This window comes from Phyllobates terribilis, unplaced genomic scaffold (assembly GCF_046119375.1).
Source record: "Phyllobates terribilis strain yellow unplaced genomic scaffold, ASM4611937v1 Scaffold_7__3_contigs__length_470593459, whole genome shotgun sequence".
NCBI classification, from domain to species: Eukaryota; Metazoa; Chordata; class Amphibia; order Anura; family Dendrobatidae; genus Phyllobates; species Phyllobates terribilis.
In genome coordinates, this window is record NW_027362767.1 from 164,311,640 (window position 1) to 164,332,914 (window position 21,275).

Here is a 21,275-nt window from a genome sequence, read left to right on the forward strand (position 1 = left end):
GTTCGGCGAACACGAACGATTTGAAAAAAATTCGGCTGTTCGAGGTGATGTTCGATAACTGTTCGTGCAACAAAATCATAACTGGATTTTTTCTCAGTAATGATGAAAATTAATGTTAATACGCAGTTTGAGTGTACAGCAGGGCGGGGGGAGGGGCAGGGGATGGATCTCTGCAGGAATAATGAAGATCTCCATTTTTTTTTTCTCTTTACCGCATTTACAGTGGGGAGGTGCAATCTGTCAGCCTATCAGCAGCGCACACACGGAGCGAAGTGCTTTTTTTCACACAAGCAAGGGCATGTGTCATTGGCAGTGTATGTCACATGTCCTTGCCCTATAAGACCCAGCCATTTTTCCCGTCGCCACCATTTTCTCACTGCTGCAGCTGTGTGTTAGACGGCACCGCTGTTGCTGTGTGCGCTATACCTTGTTAATTTCAAGCCAATTTTCGCACAAATCTACAGATAGCTTGGGTGTAGGGAATAGTTGTGATTGCAGTCCTTTTAAGGACTAGGTTACAGCATTTCCTATGACTTTTATCAGGCAGGTCTGTGCTCTTAAATAGATAGGTTGTGGGAGTAAAGACTAATTGTAATTGCAGTCCTTTTCAGGACTAAGTTACATCAGTTCCTATCAGTTTTTGCCAGGCAGGTCTGTGCCAGTACTGTGCAAGTTTTTTTCACAGCATTTGGCTAAATCTAGCAAAGCTAATCCTTTTTGGCCTGTTGCAGAGTGTATTAGTCAGTGGAGTAGCCTATCTGTGTTGCAAGCTACACCACCTGTGAAAAGAATACCAATTTTTTTACTGCACCTAGTGAAGTAAAACCTTTTGGGCATAGCATCATTCTATTAGTCCATCTATACTGACCTCCATAAGGTTGCAAATTGAATATAATTTTTTTCTGCATCTAGCTCTGAAAAAATATTTGGCCTTCTAGCTGTGTGTGGGACTTGTTCTATTAGTCCATCTACACTGACCTCCATCAGATTGCAAACTGAATATAATTTTTTTCTGCATCTACCTATGAAAAAATGTTTGGGCTTCTAGCAGTGTGTGGGACTTGTTCTATTAGTCCATATATACTGACCTACATCAGGTTGCAAATTGAACATAATATTTTTCTGCATCTGGCTCTGAAGAGATATTTGGCCTTCTAGCAGTGTGTGGGACTTGTTCTATTAGTCCATCTATACTGACCTCCATCAGGTTGCAAATTCAAAATACTTTTTACCTGCATCTAGCTCTGAAAAAATATTTGGCCTTTTAGCAGTGTGTGGACTTGTTCTATTAGTCCATCTATACTGACCTCCATCACATTGCAAATTGAACATAATTTTTTCTGCATCTAGCTCTGAAAAAATATTTGGCCTTCTAGCAGTGTGTGGGACTTGTTCTATTAGTCCATCTATACTGACCTCCATCAGGTTGCAAATTGAATATAATTTTTTTCTGCATCTAGCTTTGAAAAAATATTTGGCCTTCTAGCAGTGTGTGGGACTTGTTCTATTAGTCCATCTATACTGACCTCCATCAGGTTGCAAATTGAATATAATTTTTTTCTGCATCTAGCTCTGAAAAAATATTTGGCCTTCTAGCAGTGTGTGGGACTTGCTCTATTAGTCCATCTATACTGACCTCCATCAGGTTGCAAACTGAATATAATTTTTTTCTGCATCTAACCCAGACAATAGTTTTGGCCTAATACCACAGTTTGGCCACTCAGCTCTGCTCGGTTCCCATCCATTGTTTTTTTGTGCAAACAACTCCAGAGTTGTGAATTAGTTAACCACCAAATTGAGTGGAAAAAGGCCTGCTGCTGGTGGAAAGGGGAATAGGCGTGTTGGGAAGGGGAAAAAAGGTTGTGTCCGTGGAGTAGGTATTAAAGCAACAGTAACATCTGCAGAAGAAAGACCATCTTCCAGCAAAACTAAAATGTCTACTTCTTTTAGCGGACAATGTGATAAGATCCCTTTCTTAAGGCCACGCCAATCGCTACAAATTCCAGATGAGGCACAAAAACAGCAGGTGCTTCAACGGATATCAAGTGCTCCTTTAATTGGGCTCTCCTCCACATCAACTTCAACATCACAAATACTCCAGTCCTCAGAGGTGTCACCCCAATCGCACTTGCTTCCTCACAGCTCCCAAATCTCCAGCTGCCCGTCTGAGTATGAGGTAGAACAGATGGTTGAGTCTGCAGAACTTTTTACTCTTACTATAGCCTGGGAATCAGAGGTCGGCTCCAGCGCTTCTGTGAATCCAGATGAGGAAATGATCTGCACTGATGCCCAGAATCTTTATGAGTCGGATCCAGGACCAGACGCAGAAGGTTCTGACCATAATGTAGACCCTCATTCCCAAACTGTAACTTCTGTTGGTGGAGACAATGAGGAAGACGATGATGAGCCTCAAATACCTGATTGGATCGACAACTTTAGTTTTTTGTCAGGGCAGGAACAGGTTGGCTCTGAGGACGACGGGTGTGATAACACACAGGGTGATGATGATGAGGTTGGAGATCCCACTTACTGTCAACCCACAGTCAGCCAAGAGATGAGGTCAGCAGAGGAGGTGGAGGAGGATGCTTGTGACGACGAGGTCAGGTTACGCCTTCCTGGACAGAGACGTAGTACTGGAAGCACGTCAACAACTGCATCCTCAAACACAACTCTGCCTCTGACCACAAGTCGTGGTGGCTCTTCAGGTCGCATGGGTGCTAAGCCTTGCATAGCCTGGGCATTTTTTCAGATCGATAAAGATGACCCAACTTGTGTTATCTGTAACATTTGTCAACAAAAGCTAAGTAGAGGCCAAAAAATACATAGTTTGAGTACTTCATGCATGAACCGGCACATGGAAATGAAGCATAAGTTGCAGTGGGAAGCTCACTGTGCTACAATGCGGCCTAGCCGGCCGGGCCAACCGCCGTCTGCCCCATCTTGTGCATCTGCGGCCTCTTCATCCTCTGTGACTGGGGGGACAGCAGTCACACCTGTTTTGGGACGCAGACCTGCCACCTCTTTACCCGCAACAGCCAGCGTGATTGGCAGGTCATCATTTTCTTTGGAGGTGGTAACGCCAGCTGGTGTTGAGCGCTGTCCGACATCGATAGCACCACCTTTGGATCAAGGCAACCTAACATGTCCACCTGCATCTTCCTCACAGACCGGCAGTTTGCCGGGGACACCCTTATCAAACCGGTCTAAGCACAACAGCCAGCCCTCAGTCCCTCAGATGTGGACAAGTAAAAGACCATTTCCTCCTAGCCATGAGAAAGCTAAGAGGTTGAATTTCACCATCTGCAAGCTCTTGGCTACAGAAATGCTGCCTTTCCGCCTGGTGGACACAGAGGATTTTCGAGACCTTATGTCCTTCGCAGTGCCCCAGTACCAGATGCCCAGTCGGCACTACTTCTCAAAGAAAGGTGTGCCTGCGCTCCACCAGCATGTCGCACACAACATCACGGCTTCTTTGAGAAACTCTGTGTGTGACAGGGTGCATTTCACCACAGACACTTGGACGAGTAGGCATGGACAGGGGCGTTACATGTCGCTGACTGGGCACTGGGTAACTATGGTAACAGCAGGACAAGGGGCTGCTGTCCAAGTCTTGCCGTCCCCACGAGTTGTGCGTCAATCCTCTTTATGTCAAAGTTCATCCACTGCTTCTGCCTCCTCAACCTCCTCTCGGTCCTCCACCTGCACCCAAAGAATGTCTGGTCATGCCACAAGCTTTCTAACTGCGCAGAAGGGATCCTGCACACCTCCTTACTATGCTGGCAGTAGGGCTCAACGTCATCAGGCGGTTTTTACTTTGAAATGTCTGGGAAATGTCAGTCACACAGCTGAGGAGTTGTGGTCAGCTCTGGAGAACCAATTTCATGAATGGTTGTCTCCACTGGACCTGAAACCAGGGAAGGCTGTGTGCGACAATGCTGCAAACCTGGGTGCGGCCCTTCGCCGGGGCAATGTCACACACGTGCTTTGTATGGCTCACGTGTTGAACCTGGTTGTCCAGCAATTTTTAGCCCACTATCCCGGACTAGATGGCATTCTGCAGAGGGCACAGTCGCTGTGTGCTCACTTCCGCCGTTAGCATCCCGCAGCTCAGCGACTTACATCTCTACAGAAGTCGTTGGGCCTGCCTCTTCACCGGCTAAAATGCGATGTGCCTACCCAGTGGAATTCAACTCTGCACATGTTGCAGCGACTGTGGCAGCACCGACAAGCCCTGGTGCAATACGTTCTGACGTATAGACTGGGCCAATGGGATCCAGAGGTGGGGCAAATCACGCTGGAGGAGTGGTCTCAGATCAGGGACCTATGCACCCTTCTGCACAGTTTTGAAATGGCGACGAAGATGTTTAGTGCTGACGATGCCATTATCAGCATGACTATTCCGGTGATTTACATGCTGGAGCACATGTTAAACAGAATTCGGAGTCAGGTGGTGGCACAAGAGGAGGTGGAGGAAGTAGAGGAGGAGGAGTTGTATGTGGAAAGGCTAACATCTGCAAGGTCCAGACGGTCGGCAGCACCAAGGCGGCAGGCATGTGAGGGTGGGGGAGATGGTTTTACCAGGGCGCATGGTAGCAGCCAAACTAGTGAGGAAGGTGCAGGAGCCCAGGAAGAAGTGGAGGACGAACTGATGAAATACTCATCAGATGAGGGAGAACTTGATCACATTTCTGTTGTGCGAGGTTGGGGGGAGAGGACAGAGGAAGGAAGGATGATTGTTACCTCGCCACCAGCACAACAGTGACTTTGTGCTCCTGGATGCGCAAGACACATGAGTGCCTTCTTGCTGCACTACCTGCAACATGACCCTCGAATTGGGAGAATTAGAAATAATCCTGACTACTGGGTTGCCACACTGTTAGATCCCCGGTACAAAAGTAAATTTGCAGAAATAATTCCTGCCATAGAAAGGGATGCACGCATGCAGGAGTATCAGCAGAATCTTACATGTGCTTTTCCACAAAACACCAGTGGTGCACGTAGTGAATCTCACAGTTGCAACCTGCCAACCGTGGGACCGTCGAGTGTTCAGCACTCAAACCATAACAGAAACACAGTATCTGCTGGTAACATCAATTTTGCGGAATCATTTCACCACTTTTTTAGCTCATCCTTTGCAAGGCCACAGGAGACAAGAAGTCTGACACATAGTCAACGCCTAGAGACGATGGTACAGGAGTATCTCCAAGTAAACATTGAAGCCATGACTGTGTCACTGGACCCTTGCTCTTTTTGGGCTTCCAATCTGGATAAATGGCCGGAGCTCACCACTTACGCCTTGGAGATCTTGTCATGCCCCGCAGCCAGCGTTCTGTCTGAACGTGTGTTCAGCGCTGCTGGTGGTGTGCTGACAGATAAGCACACGCGGCTCTCCACTGATAATGTAAACAGATTCACGTTCATAAGGAGGAAAAAATCATGGATCCTTAATGACTTTTCTACCCCTGTGTCATCCTGGGGAGAATAAAAGCTTGATGATTGGTTAAAATCACCTCACCAACCGTTTCAAGCTTTCAAATTACTAATCATTTTTATCTGTATCTTGGCTGGAAAATTATTTGGGCTTTGTAGCAGTGTGCAGTAATGATTCTATTAGGCCATCTATACTAAGCTCCACCAGATTTAAAATTACTAATCATGTTTATCTGTATCTTGGCTGGAAAATTATTTGGGCTTTGTAGCAGTGTGCAGTAATGATTCTATTAGGCCATCTATATTAAGCTCCACCAGATTTAAAATTACTAATCATTAATAATAATTTTTAGCTGCATCTAGCCCGGAAAATAATTTTGGGGCTCCAAGATGCGCAAGACACATAAGTGCCTTCTTGCTGCACTACCTGCAACATGACACTCAGATTGTCAGAATTCGAAGTAATCCTGACTACTGGGTTGCCACACTCTTAAATCCCCCACACTCTTCGATCAACCTTTTCATTTTAATAAAGACCAAAAAAATGGTCATTTTCGAAATTATAAGCATTAGCAGGTTATTAGAAACTGAAATCAAACAGTTTTCTACTCAAAACTTTATTCTAGGTGATGTTACATTTGCATATAGGACCCCATGTTCGAAAGGAGCTTCTGAACTCTCTCGTCCATTGAATTTGTCAGGTTTTGGATGGTTTCTGCTTAAATTGTTTTGCATGAGGACAGAATACCCTCCCAAAGCAGTTGCTTAGATGTGAACTGCCTCCCGCCATCATAGACACTCCTTTTGATGATGCTCCAGAGGTTCTGAATGGGGTAGAGGTCAGGGGAGCATGGGGGTCACACCATAAGTTTGTCCCCTTTTATGCCCATATCAGCCAGAGATGCAGATGTGTTATGTGCAGCATGAGACGGTGCATTATCATGCATGAAAATCATCTTGCTGTGGAATACACGGTTCTTCTTCTTGAACCATGGCAGGAAGTGCTGTTTGAGAAACTCCACATACATTATGGAGTTCATCTTTACCCCTTCAGGGATCCTAAAGGGGCTGACAATCTCTCTCCCCATGATTCCAGCCAAAAACATTACTCCACCTCCTCCTTGTTGGCGCTGTAGCTGTGTTTGCGTGGTGTGTCCATCAACCAGCCATCCTCCACTCCATCCATCTGGACCATCGAGCGTTGCATGGCACTCATCCGTGAACAAAACAGTTTTGAGATCAGTCTTCATGTAATGTTTGGCCCACTGGAGCCGTTTCGGCTTGTGTGCAGTGGATAGAGGAGATTGACAGGATGGCGTATGCACAGCTGCAAACCTCTGAAGGACCCTGCATCTTGTTGTTCGGGGGACGTTGGAGGCACCAGCAGCTTCAAAAACTTGTCTGCTGCTATGACAAGGCTTTTTTGCCGCTGCTCTTTTAAGCTGACGTAATTGCCTGTAGGAAAGAGTCCTCAATTTGCCCTTATCAGCACGCACACGTGTGTACTGTGAATCAGCTACATACTTCTTGATTGCCAAGACACTTCATCCTGATCATCGCACAATGTTGATTGTAGTCATGCCTTGACCTAAACACTCCACAATTTGTTGTTTCTCAGCAGCCGACACATCCTTTTTCTTTCCCATTTTGGCAGAAAATGTAGACTGCTTAATAATGTGGGACAGCCTTCTTAAGTAGTCTTGCCGTTCATTGGACACACCTGCCAAACTAATTAGCACAGGTGTCTGCAATTGCTTACAGTGATATAAAGAGCCGTGACACACATCACCATCAATGAGTTTAACTGACAAACAAACAAATTCTTCCCTTATCACTCCTAAACACTTTTTTCATAATAATTTGGAACACAGTGTACATGTGCTTTTCCACAAAACACCAGTGGTTCACGTAGTGAATCTTACAGTTCTAACTTGCCAACCGTTGTCTGTATGGAGTTGTTCAATAAAGGGCCCAAAATTAAGATAACATAGACGGGAGAGGTCTCTATGAATAGGAATTCCTAAGAATTTGATACCCTGTGAGGGCCAGGCAAAGGGAAAGTTGGACTGGATGGAATCCTGTATGGATTTGGGGAGGGAGGCATCGAGGGCCTCAGACTTCGCTGTATTGATTTTAAAATTTGACCATGTAACAAAGTGATCTATTTCAGCCATAACAGTCTGCTGATGGATATATGTGATTGACATCATCAGCAAATGCAGAGCACTTGTACTCGGTGCCTCCCACCTCAATCCACCTAATATTGGGGTTATGGCGAATTGATGAGAGCAGGTGCTCCGTCACTAGGATGTATAAGAGAGGGGACAGAGGACATCCCTGCCTTGTCCCATTGGTGATTATGAAAGGTGATGAAAATGTTCTGACGCGCCCCCTGGGCCTTGGGACATCCGGAGCCGGACCCTTTTTGGTGGATGCTGGTGGTTGTAGTCTCCGTGGCGGCGACCCGGTTCCGTGGCTCAGGGCGGTCAAACCAGTGGCGGAACTATTTACGTGGTTTTGATGTTTAAATGTCCGACTACGCCACCCGTGGATTGCGGTCAGAGTGAACCGCCGCTGCAGGGCAAACCGCTGAGGCTGGTGTTGTGGGTGCAGCAGAGCATAGCATAACTCCCCATGGGAGGAGTATAGCCTCAGGGCAGTGTATGCGGAGGATGGGGGTGATGGTGCAGGGCAGCAGCAGTAACGACACGGAGTCAGTGATGTAGTCCAGGGCCTTTACTCACAGTTCTTATTATCCAGACCACTTCTTCAGGTAACGGCTGCCCACGTCGTACTGTGCTCACCAGGTGAGGGGCTCAGACAACTCCCAGATAACTTTGGAGCGCTTCACAGGACCCCCTTTGTGTGTTCTTTGTCTCGCCTTTCTTACCAACCCTTCTGTCCGGCTGCCTCGGGCCTCCTCTTGGTAAACTTGGCGCCAGTTTCCCTGACCCTATGTGCTGCCCTCCTAGCGGGTGTAGCGAGGGGCTGCGCCACATAAAATGTCACAGCCTCCGGTTTCTAGCTGAGGGTCGTTTCCCGCCTCCACTAGTTTCAGGGACCGGTCTCCCCCTTTGGCCTGACCCCTCCACGCAGGTGGATTCGGGCGTGCGGTGGCGACTCGCCCGTCCACACCCCTGGATCCCTTCGTTCCTCGTTCCTGGAGCCTTCTCCGCTCCTCTTCCTTCCTTCTCCCTCTTCCAGGCCTGGGCCTCTGTTACTAGGCCCGCCTCTGGAGCAAAGCTTATGCAGAGCCCCTGCTCCCTGTCACTTCTGCTCAGACTTCTCTGCACTGAACTAAGATGGTGCCCACCTTTTATACTCCTTTCTCAATGCACCCAAGAACTGCTTCCTCCCTGCTCCTGCACTACAGGGTTCCCCTTCCTCAGTGTTCCATCCCCCCACTCCAGCCAGGGACAGGGACTGTCGTACCCATCTCAGGGGCATATTAGTCGCCCTGCCCCACGGCAATGTGGTGTAATGTATGCAGGTGTCGGGGTCCTGATCCACACTCCATCCTTACCTGAGAGTGAGATATCACACCTCTGGGTGAGGTGCAATACCTCTGCAGCAACCGAGCCCTCGGGGTGCTACAGTTCCATTTATCTTCAGCCTAGGTGACGCATTGCGATACAGGGCCGTGATTTTGTCTATAAAAGGGTCCCCTAGACCCCTACCACAAGCATTTTAAGAGAATAATATATGGCGTGCCAGGAGACTCTATGGAATGCTTTCTCAGCATCCAACGAGAGTATCTAATTACAAATTTTTAACTGCATCTAGCCCAGGAAATACTTTGTGCCTAGTAGCAGTGTCTGCTAGTTAGCGGATTATCCTGGCTGTTAAGCAATCTACACCACCTGTAGTTTGGACACTTAATTTTTTCAAAGGAAATGCTTCGGGACCACGGGATACTCAGTGAAGGGCATCAGGAGGCACCCCAAGGCATAGGGGCTGGGACTGGCGGTAGGACGCCTTGCGGTGGACAGCCGAGCTCGATCCTTATAAAAGCTTTTTAACTGCAGCAGCTTTAGTGGACGCTACTGGAGCTGGAATTACGCGGCTGCTGGCATGAGACTTGCCCTTCAATAGATCCTTGTAAAAGGATTTAAAGTGCATTCATTCAAATTAGAGAGACAATTTAAATTAAAAAGCTTAGAGCTGCCTCCACCACAGGGGGGCTCGCTCGACCCACCAGTGGACAGGCACCAGTATTGGGAGAGGGGGGCTGGCCGTCAGGGTCCACCGCGGCTCTGGCACAAACGGAGGTGGCACGGGCAGGAACGGACTGGCCGTGTCGGCTTCTCACTTTTTGTATTTTAGAAGGGCATGACATGCCTATATCTGTGTCTCCCCCTCCTTTTACTCCTCCACCTCTTTTCTTTTCGCATGACTATATGTACTTGTCACTTTTCCATGTGTTAGTTATGTCTTCTGAGCAGTTTGTCAGCTTTTGGACACCTTTGAAGGTGTTTTCTATGTGTTTCTATGTGTTTTTGTTTGACTGCCATTGGTTTTAACGGTGTTCGAAGGTGTTCGACGAACAGTTCGACGAACACAAGGGTGTTCGACGAACCGAACTGAACTCGAACACTACGGGGGTGGCTCAATACTAGTTACAGGCTCTGTGACGAGCAACATGGTCACCGGAAGGAGTCTTCCATCCACAGAAGCGACTGCCAATAGTTATGCCAGACATTTGGTGGGAATCTGATACTTCTCCACAAGGAAGTGAGAAATGAGATTCCCAGCAGCTCCGGAATCCAGGTGGGCGGTTTCAAAGAAGCGGGTCTCTTCACAGGAAATAGAAATAGAAACGGATAGAGTCAAGGACGGAGAGGATTTACTCTTGCCTAGGACGACCTCTCCGAGCGGTCCTAGACACTGGAGTTTCCTGGCTTCAAAGGACAGGAACGGATCAGATGCTCCTTACTACCACAGTAGAAACAGCTCCCCTCGGTTCGGCGTGTTTCTTGGCGAGACTTGGCCATCTTGGTCTGGTCGATCTGCATGGGTTCGGGCGAGCGTGCCTGGGGAGTTGCTGGTTGGGAGGCAGGTTTCTGGAAAACAGGAGCAAGACGAGGAAATCTTCTCTCCCGGGTAGTCTCCTTAGCTCGTTCCAGGAAACGGATATCAATCCGGGTAGCTAGTGACACCAGGTCATCCAGGGTGGTAGGAATGTCCCGGCCGGCTAGCTCGTCCTTGATCCCTCCGGAAATACCCTCCCAGAAGGTGGACACCAGGGCCTCATTGTTCCAGGCAAGCTCAGATGCGAGGATATGCAACTGTATGGCATACTGGCTCATGGTGAGACTCCCTTGATGGAGACTGAGCAATGAGTAGGCAGTAGAAGTCCTTCATCCGGGCTCATCGAAGACCTTCCGAAAGGCAGTGAGGAAAGCCAGAAGATCAGACACCAGGGGATCCTCTCTCTCCCATAAAGGGTTTAGCCATGCCAATGCTTCAACGGTAAGGTGAGACATGATGACCTTGACCTGGTCGGAGGGAAACTGATGTGCCAGGAGTTCAAAGTGCAGGGTGCACTGGTTCAGAAAACCCCGACATAAGACGGGGTCACCCCCAAAACGAGGAGGCGCAGAGAGCCGGGGTCCAGAGCTGGATGCCATGGCACCAGTAGGCTGAGGCGCCGCCGGAGCGGGTGCCGCTCGGCTCGAGGCGGACACAGGTGGGACAGACCGCAGGTAGGTCAGGATAGTTTCCTGTTGGGATCTCTGGCAAGAAACCTCCTGGTACAGGTCAGCAAGGAGCCTGGGGGCCACCGGGTTCCATGGCCCGTGCAAACTGTTACGGATCCTGGTGGTGGAACCTCTGTGCTGCGGTGCAAGGAGGAACCAGAGGGGCATAACTAGGTATCAACTCGAACTGACCAAGGTCACACTGCGGCTCAATTGACTCCGTGAACCAGGGAAGGACCGAGCAGAGGGACCAGGTGCTACTCTGGGCCAGTCCTTGTATGAGAGCAGGTGACTCCCATGGGTCAGAAAGCAGGGAATGACCGGTACAGCAGATGAGCATGGCAGGCAGGCTGACGGGTGAGCCTGGTAGACGGACTGGCAGACACCACGGGTAACTGGCAGGAGCCTCCAGGTAGGCTGGCTGGTAGGCACGGCAGGCAACTGGTACGTTCTCCGGGTTGGCAGGCTAGCCTGGCCCATAGACAGACTGGCGAGTTTGGACCGGAGGCAGACCGTCGGGCTGGAGAGTGTACTTGGCTGGCGAGACAGATAGCAGGTAAAGGCTCCAGATAAGTTGACTGACCAAGCCCATAGACAGACTGGCGGTCTGAGCTGTAAGCAGACTGTCGGGCAGGACTGGTAGTCAGGCTGGCGGACTGGACTGGTAGTCAGGCTGGCGGACTGGACTGGTAGTCTGGCTAGCAGCGGGACCTGAGGGCTGAAGCAGAGTTAGTACAAAGAGCTACAACCTTGCACGGGCACCTCCATTTTGGAGGAGGTGCCTTTTATATGAGAAGTCCTCCGGCCATTGGCCGGGGACTCCTTAGGGTGGCGCGCGCGGCCCCTTTAAGAGGGAGGGAGTGCGCGCGCGCCCTAAGCACAGTGCCCCGGAAGCTGCGCGCGCCGGCAGCAGCAGCAGGAGTGTCGGAAGATGCCAGGACGGGAGCCCGGCAGTAAGGTTGATGGCGTCTCTGCCTGTCAGGGGGCAGAGACGCCGATGCTACACCTAATTTCCCAACCAGCCCAGACTCAATAAAGTTAACAGACGACCCACAGTCAATGACCGCCAATGCTGGCAATACCTGGTTCTTGAAAGACAAAATCATCTTTAGCAGCACTTTATCTGTGGAGAAAAAGGGTTCCTGAAAGTCACACAGAATTAGACATTTTCCCAACGGCTCGATTGTTTGAGGGTGAATTAAACAGTCCTTCAAAAAAAGTCCCGCAAGACCACAGTAGAAACAGAGTCCAAGATCCTGTCTATGTTTCTTCTCCATGGCATGAAAACTGGTAGCTCCAACCTCCAATGGCTCTACTGCGGATAAATGGACATGCTCCGGGGGAATATACAAGGCATCTCACTGTCCACCATGACTCTCATAAATTCTGTCGTCCATCTGTATGGCCTAGGTTATGGCCTCCGCCATAGAAAAAGGGGGATCATGCAGAGCCTGAGCATCCTTCGGGGATTCAGACAGATCTCTATGAAATTTTCACTTGAGGGCTGCATTGTTCCACTGAATCTCAGTGGACCACTGTCGGAATTCAGTTCAGTAGTCCTCAGTGATGTGGCTCCCTTGTGTCAGGTTCATGTTACTAGCCTAAGCAACATGGATTCTGTCGGGTTCTTCATTAGAGATAACCCCTAAAACATCAATGAAGGCGTCAACTGGAAACTGTTCTGGGCCTTGTGGGGACATAGAAAATGCCAAAGTCTTAGAGCCTCCTCGCTATAGAGACACGACTATTCCAACCTACTGGGACTCATCCCCTGAAAACCAGGGTCATAGGAAGGAAGGGCCTGTGCGGTCCTGATGAAGAAATTGGAAACTTCGAAAAGAGTTGACAAATAAACTGCTCTCCTGGATACCATTCTCCTATTCCATCTCTGACTACCATCAGCACAGAATTAACCCTATCATTCCTTTTCAGTTGTTATCTTAGCTATGAGTCTCCAGCAGCCTTGAACCCTTTTATTGGCCTTTTCGTTTCCTCTTTGTCACTCAGATAAAACCCTACTGCGCTTATTGTTATTCCAGTTTCTCTACCTCAATACTGACTGTCCAACACACTCCAAATCCTATAGGGCGGCTGAGCTGTCAATCACAGCGTCCCAGGCCACAATGAGAAATGAAACCAGAACAGGAATGGGGTAAAATTGCCCAGTACTTGTCTGGTTAAAGAGATTAACCAATGTCTTCTAAATCAATGGGTCTAATTTATTTTTTAAATGGACATGTCTGACTTAATCTATTCTATGCTTTTAATTTTCTCGCAAGAAAACATTACAATATTGCAGTTTAATTTCTAAGAATTAAAAAAAAAGAATAATGTATAGCTCACGGGATATTATTATCTAGAGCTTTGTCTGGGGATTTTTTTGCAAACTACTTTCTCTGGGACCAATCAGTATGTAACTACCATTTTATTTAAGGTGAACACTGCAGAGTTCACGCTTGCTCCAATCTACAGGAGCTGCCGGCATCATTCATCTTCATTTTTAATCACAGATACCTCAATTGAACTGGGCGCCCCTTTGGCCCAGCGAAACCGAGCTCTCACCATGTAATTCTTCATACAATTGAAAAGAATCCACAAATGGCACTGTCTTCAAATCTTATTTGATTAGATGAAAGTTTATATGGACCAACAGATGTATAAAAAATCCAGTAAGCTCAGGTAGTGCCTCCCTCCCAGTGGTTACATTGCATTTTATTATGGTTTTTTTTTGTTATTTTTTATTTAAAATTGTTTTATTTCAGTATTTAACAGATTTTAACTTATTCTGGTGGATTCATCTCTTCAATGATTGTTCGTCTGAAGCAAAGAGTTCTATTTGAAATATTTTTAGGTAAAAAAGGTAATCTAAAAATAAAATTTAGGGGACATATAACAAAAATAATATCCAAAAAATAATTATAATGTAATTTTAAATTAGCAAAAAAAAAAAAGAAATTTATTTGAAGTTTAAATAATAATCGGCTCTTGAATGTCTATGTTCAAAATAGGTTGTTGCAGCATGATGCTAGTATAATGGGGAGTGGGGGTTGTTAATTAGAGGAGTCAAGTAGGAAGTGGTTCATTGGGCTCTGGTCTGATGACCGCAGACTTCCAAAAAAAATGTAAATTATAAAACAGGAACAAAATCAGATACATAAAGTATTTTAATTAATTAAAATAATTTATTCATCTGATTTTGTTCCTGTTTTAGAATTTACAATTTGTTTTCCTGTGTAGAGGAGACACTACTATTTCTACTTTTGTCTTTTGTTTTTGTACAATGGTTATTACTATTACTATTCATTTTGAATGACATAAATATTGTTGACTAGAGTTGAGCAAAGTTATTCGCAGGATTCTGGTCTAGTGGTCACATTGGAAGTCTGCGGTCACCAGACCAGAGTCCAATAAACCACCTCCTACTTGACTCCTCTAATTAACAACCTCCACTCCCCATTATACTAGCATCATGCTGCAACAACCTTCTAATCAGAAGAGGCTCCAGGGTTTCCAACAGGTAAGAATAGGTTCACAGAGCTCTGATTAAGAAGACAATGACATGGTCAATGGATCATGTTCTCGAAAATCTTTTTTCACTACTATATTATTAATATTACACTTGGGCTGTTTATTTCAATAGATTTTAATTCTACTCAAATTTTTCAAAAAGTCTGTATTCTCCAGAATGCAGATTTTTTTCTAATTTGCTGAACTAAGGTCTGGAGGAAAATATTGAGCTTTGGGAGCTATTGGTTGAGGAAGACCAGATGGAATGAAAAATGGATTCAACAGGATGTAGACTGAGTATTTCATTGTTAAATAGTTACTCAAAGGTAAAAAACAACAAACAGGCATAAAATGGGAAGCAAAGAGTCCCATACAACACGTTTCAATGCCGGACTGGCTCACAAGTCCTTCTGAGTGGCTGCTGTAGCTGATTCTTAATTCCCTCAGATGCACACTACACACTGACTCCCAATTTTTTTCCTGCTCCCTGAACAACCTCCTAAGTTCTCCAGTGGGTTACCACTAGCCTGGGCTTACATACCTATCTTGCTATTATTGCGCTAGGTAGCATCATGTTAACTTTTTATTAGGAGCCAATTTCATTTTGCTGTACCGTACAGGGCTGGCTAAAGGTTAAAAAAAGAAGTCATACTCACCTCCCTTCTCACCTCTCCTACCACCACTGCTGCTTGCTCTCTCCCTAACAGTCCTCCATGAATCTTCTTACCGCCATTTTCTGCAACTTCACACCAGGCCAGGACATCTGGTGATGACTAGGCCCAGGGAAACTCTGGACTTACAGTGCGTGACTATACCCAGGATGTCTCTGTGCATTCAAGTTGTAAGGCCACGGCAATGTCATGATGTCAAAATATTCTAACCTTCCTACAAGCACTCTTGGCTGGGAGGCAGTAAGAACAGGCGCAGAGGACTTTGCGGGGAACATTGAGCAGTGGAGGTAAACGATGAAGTGAATATTAGTTGTTTAATTATTTTTTTCTACATCTTACCTTTATTATGCCCTAGGGTCTCTCCAGACCCCAGAAAATAACAAGGAACATGTGCGGAAAAAAATTCAATGCAAATCAAATCTACTGAAAAAATCCAGGTGATTTGGTAAATTTAAATCTTATCACATTTTCTTATCTCTAATTAACCTTAGTAACACAAATTTATTGAAATTTATAAATTTCCAACACATATACAAAAAAAAAGACAGCTCAGTCCATATAAGCTGATGATCTTTAGAAAGTATGATCAGAACGTAATAAATCTTGATTATATTTACAGATATTTCTACTCAGTTGATGCATTGTATTACTATTGAGTAATGTACTAAGGTATCATAACTACTTAACACACCTCTTTCGAATTCTTTAGAATTATTTTTAGTTTTATTTTCTTTACCCTAAGTCCTCACACATATGACAATATGGTAGCAAATGGATTCCCTTAATTTCTGTACTTATGGAGCCATAGACACTCAATTTTCATAGTATTACTTAAGTATATTAATTTAGAAGTATTGTTTTAAGAAGTGATTTAATTGCTCTATTTTAAAGAATTTGTTGAGGTCTAAGGGGTAAGGTTTCTTCTCTTGGAGAGGGACATACCAGCTCTGGCATGCCAAGGTAAGGAGCCTTATTCGCCGAGCAATGCTCCTCTGAGAAACTTAATATGCAAATTGCCTCTTCAGAGAGAAAGAGGACTTGTACTCTATAGTGCCACCTATTGGAAGCAGCAATCCTACAAGTCACTATCGACCATTTTAACAAGACTTTCAATATGACTTAGGATAAAAGCCAAATCAGAATCTCAATTTGCAGACACGGTGTTTGGGGCTATTGGCCCACGTCAGTGCAAAGTATGAGAACTGATTTGGCTAGGTGAGAGGCTCTGGATTTCAGCTTCAAATAGGTGGCGCTATAGAGTTCAAATATTCTTTCTCTCTGAAGAGGCAATTTGCATATTAAATTTCCCAGAGAAGCATTGCCCTGCAAATAAGCCTCCTTACCTTGGCATGCTAGAGTCGGTATGTCACTCTCCACAAGGAGAAACGTTACCCTTTAGACCTCAGTTCAGAGCCTCTCATATAGCCAAATCACTTCTCATACTTTGCACTGACGAGGACCAATAGCCCGAAACACCGTGTCTGCAAATTGAGATTCTGATTTGACTTCATCCTAAGTCATATTGCAAGACTTGTTAAAGGGTCGATTGTGACTTGTAGGATTGCTGCTTCCAGTAGGTGGCGCAATAGAGTTCAAGTCCTCTTTCTCTCTAAAGACACATTTTGCATAAAGAATTTGTTGTAATTTCTTATCTTAATTTTTTACTTTTTTTAAATTTATATTAAAACATTTTTTACAGATGTGTCTACCCTTGACTATCTACAAATTTCATTGAGTCTAATTTTCTGATTTTAAACTGATATACTGTATAGCGTCCAACAGAGTGACTTACATTATTTTATCAAAGCTAGCTATCTTGCATCACTTATCCTGGGATACCTCTAGCCAACAAGAAAGGTAAGGATTGACATTTTGATGTTCTTTGCTTCTTGGAGAAAATAACACAGCCTTAGATGATGAGTTTTTCAAGGACCGCAATATTAGAGATCCATAAAAGAATTCACAATATAGCTGGGTTACTAGATGTTTTCAGATCAATTTATTGAGTTTATAGCATTTACAAAATGTTCTAAATCCATAGATACCTTTGGATATCTTGATCTTTGATATTGGGATATCTTGATCTTGGGATTTGGTGATACATTGAGCCAAAAAGAAAGGTAAGGATTGATACGTGTATAAGGGAAACTATAAATCCTTCAAATGTATCATTCATCTTAGCCTGAACGATCGAACCACCGTAGCTGAGTGCGGGCCACAAAAATGACCATTTGATACTGTTTGCTTCTGGGGGAAAATAGCTTAGTTTTACGATCTTAGATGATGAATTTTTGAAGGCTCGCAAATATAAGGGATCCATAAAAGGATTCGAAATATGGCTGGGTTTCCAGATATTCAGTTTAATCAGTTTATACCATTTACAAGGTTTAGTAAATCTGTAAATGAAGAAAATGTAAACCAGAAACACCATAACTTTTGACATTGACTCTGTGTCTTCTAGATTCCTACTGTCACGTGTTATGGAATTCTTGAATGAAACATCATCTAGATTTATCTTAATTGGTCTTTCCACCAACCCATGGCTTCAACCTCTATATTTTATGATATTTTTAGTAATGTATATAGTCACTGTAACAGGGAACCTTTTAATCATTGCAGTGGTAAGGACTGAACCTCGACTACAGACCCCAATGTACTTTTTTCTCAGTAATCTCTCACTCATTGACCTCTGCTTTTCATCCACCATCGTGCCAAAACTTCTGATGAGTACATTGATTGAAGACAAGAGTATCTCTTTCTGGGGATGTGCCATTCAGATGTATTTCCACCTAGCTTTGGGGGGCACTGAGTGTATTATATTGGCAATCATGGCCTATGATAGATATGTGGCCATTTGTCAACCTTTACACTACAACACTATCATGAACTTAAAACGTTGCTTTCTTCTCTCTGTCGGAACCTGGTCTTTAAATTTCCTAAATTCAATTTACTATGCTTTCATCACTTTTCGGCTGCCATTCTGTAGGTCTAAGAATGTGAATCACTACTTCTGTGAGATGCCTCCTCTTTTTCGACTATCCTGTACAGAAACTTTAATGAATGAAATAGCAGTTTATATCTCTGGAGGGATTGTAGGTCTTTGCTCTTTTGTGTTGACACTTCTGTCCTATGTTCACATAATTTTGACTGTCTTAAGGATCCGTTCAAGCACTGGAAGACGCAAAGCCTTCTCGACTTGCGTCTCCCACCTTTCAGTAGTTTCTCTATACTACGGTGCCATTGTTTTTATGTATTTACGACCTCGGGGAAGCTACGCTGTAGATCGAGACAGATCTGTGGCCATTCTTTATACTGTGGTTACCCCTATGTTTAACCCCATTATTTATAGCATAAGAAATAAGGAAGTCAAAGAAAGTGTGAGGAAAATGATTGCTGGACGTTCTCAGTTTACAATTCTTACATTTCATCACTGAATTCAAGAATTTTGTTATAATTATGTAATTTTGTTGCAACATTTGGGTTTCTTGGCTTTACAGATTAGCAAATCTTTTAATATTTGAATTCACCAGATTTGTCAAATTTTTCCCACAAAGTTAATTTATGGTTAATCAATTCGCCAAAAGTACTGCAAAGCTTCCAACTAGCCCGAAAAAAACATGTATGACACTATTCTATTTTCTATTTTCCTCACATGCTAACCTTCTTCACTGCTGTGCTTTTACACATACTATCTGTTCAGTTTCTTCAGTGTTTTATGGATTTTAATCCCTACCTCTATGGCTAAGCTCTGAAATGTCTCATATTCTCACTATTCAGATTCAACACAAAATGGCTGCTGTGTTACCTGCCTCTGCTTTTATACAAGCTGCGATAGCACCCCCCCCCATTATTAGCTGTGTTATACCATGTGATGTGACATCTGTAAGGCATTATGAGGAAGACTGCTCAAGGTTGTGTGATCCTTCTCCATCAGATGCATTTTTCTGCAATGTGAAAAATGGCAGAAGCCATTTTAGACGATTCTCACAAAGAGAATTGCAAATTATTAGAATTCATTGGGTTCAGCTAATTCCCAAAAATCTGATTCTTATTGACTCAATTCACCTGTCTGTACTTGGTATAATACTCAAAATATAAGCTGTCGAATACAATTGGACATTATCAAAATGTAAATTAATAAATTGGCGAAAAGATGGTTTGTGAATTAGTAGGTGAGCTATCATGAAGAAGTGGCCTGAGCAAAGTTTACTGAATATAGATGAACCAAGAAATATGATGTGAATCAGTTTGTCAATTTTTTTTTCTAATTCGCTGGACCTGGTGAACTTGAGCAATTTGTGATTCGCTTGACCATAAATCCCAGCTGCCATATTATCCAATACAGAGGATTGCATCAACCAGAGAAGGCTCACATTACCTCAGGCATGGGTGGGTGGGATTCCCTGGGTGGGTGGGCTTCCCCATAATGCCTTGCAGCTATTACATCTCAAGTCAACCAGGAGAGATTATCATGACCTGTAGAAAAACAGAGCTAGGGAATGTAGCAGACATTTTGGGGTGAATCTGGATAGAAAGATGACATCACAGCTCACAGCTTAACCATAGAGATCGGGACAGAACAGCGAACAAATTCTTCAGCGAGTTAGTGACAATAGTAAAGAATGGTTACCATCCTTTTACCCATATCAATATATTTTGAGGTCAATTTGACACTATTACTGGTGTTTTTGCATTAAAAAAGTATGTCACCAGGGTTTCACCCCCTCAAACTATTTGAACGTGCATATAGCTCTTTCCAAGTCAAGTCCAGCAACACCTTTTCATGGCCAGTTCATTCCTCGCTACTGAGAAATCAGCATTTAAATTGATATGCAAATGAGGCTGATGAGCTATTTGTAGATCTGAAGCCTCTGTCACTCCAGCTCTATTCCTCTCCCAGCGCAACCCCATCTTGCTTGACTGACAGATCCTTTGCTGGAAGTCAAACAACATAGAGGCTATCAGTCCAGCAGGAGGAGGTGGTGATTGACAGGGAATAGAGCTGGAGTGACAGAGGCTTCAGATCCCCAAACAGTTCTTCAGCCTCATTTGCATATCAAGTCAAATGCTGATTTCTCAGTAACGGGGAACAGACTGTCTATGTACAAATATTGCTGAACAAATATTATATTCACATATAAATAGCTTAGCGTGTTATATATGTTTTTTTCAGTGCATTTGGAGTACTTGAAAGTCACCGCTAATTAATTTGTCACAAACCTAATTTATTTTTAAATATTCTGCAAAATTGATGAATTTCAATTTCAAAACATTCACTAACCTCTGGAAAGCAATATATAAAAAGGGTGAAAAAAGTGTATTGAAACACAAAGTATTCTTCACCCTGGATTCTTTTTAGATTTCCAGGGTAATGCTACTGAATGATAGTGGTTTTAGTGAGGGATTTTGATATTCATTATTACATACTTTTATTTTGTACTGACCAGTGTGAACAGGTATTTATCAGCTATGCACATGTGGTTGATGTAAATATTCTCAATTTTTTTGCCATTTTTTTAATGCAGCAGCTACTTAACTATAACTATTAAATCACAACTCAAATTACTTGTTGCCTACTTTTGTGTTTTTCTCACCTGCTCTGACCTGTTTCTATGTATAGTATTAGTGTAATATCCAGCTCCTCTATACCCATTGGCTACAGATCTGCTTCTTCAGGTGAACTACTGTGCATTAGCAGAAGCCCACCACAGGCTTTCTGGAATTCAGAACATAGAGAGCAATAAAGAAATGATCAGACACTTGCAATTGAACCACCATAAAGAAAACTGAAAGAACTAACTGCTATATATATAGTAAGCAACTAAGCGTTGATACCTTACAGTCTGCAGGTCCGTATTACGTTTTATGGTAGTATCTTCTTGAATGTTTGTGCCTCTTGGGCTCCTCAAGAGACTTCAAAACTTTTGGAATATGTAAATATATTGTGCCTCAATGGCAAGAAGTGTACTGG

The 21,275-nt window shown here is 44.3% G+C and overlaps 1 protein-coding gene across 1 annotated transcript; it reads left to right on the top strand.

Annotated features, from left to right (window-relative positions):
• The first annotated feature begins 17,784 nt into the window (after positions 1 to 17,784).
• On the top strand, positions 17,785 to 18,738 carry LOC141153021 (olfactory receptor 1L4-like). The gene has a single exon (XM_073637693.1). The coding sequence runs from the start codon at positions 17,785 to 17,787 to the stop codon at positions 18,736 to 18,738; it is 954 nt and encodes a 317-aa protein (XP_073493794.1).
• Positions 18,739 to 21,275: the final 2,537 nt, after the last annotated feature.

Excerpts from the sequence above, each read along its gene's own strand:
- LOC141153021 (XM_073637693.1), top strand. The coding sequence starts at position 17,785 with ATGGAATTCTTGAATGAAACATCATCTAGATTTATCTTAATTGGTCTT.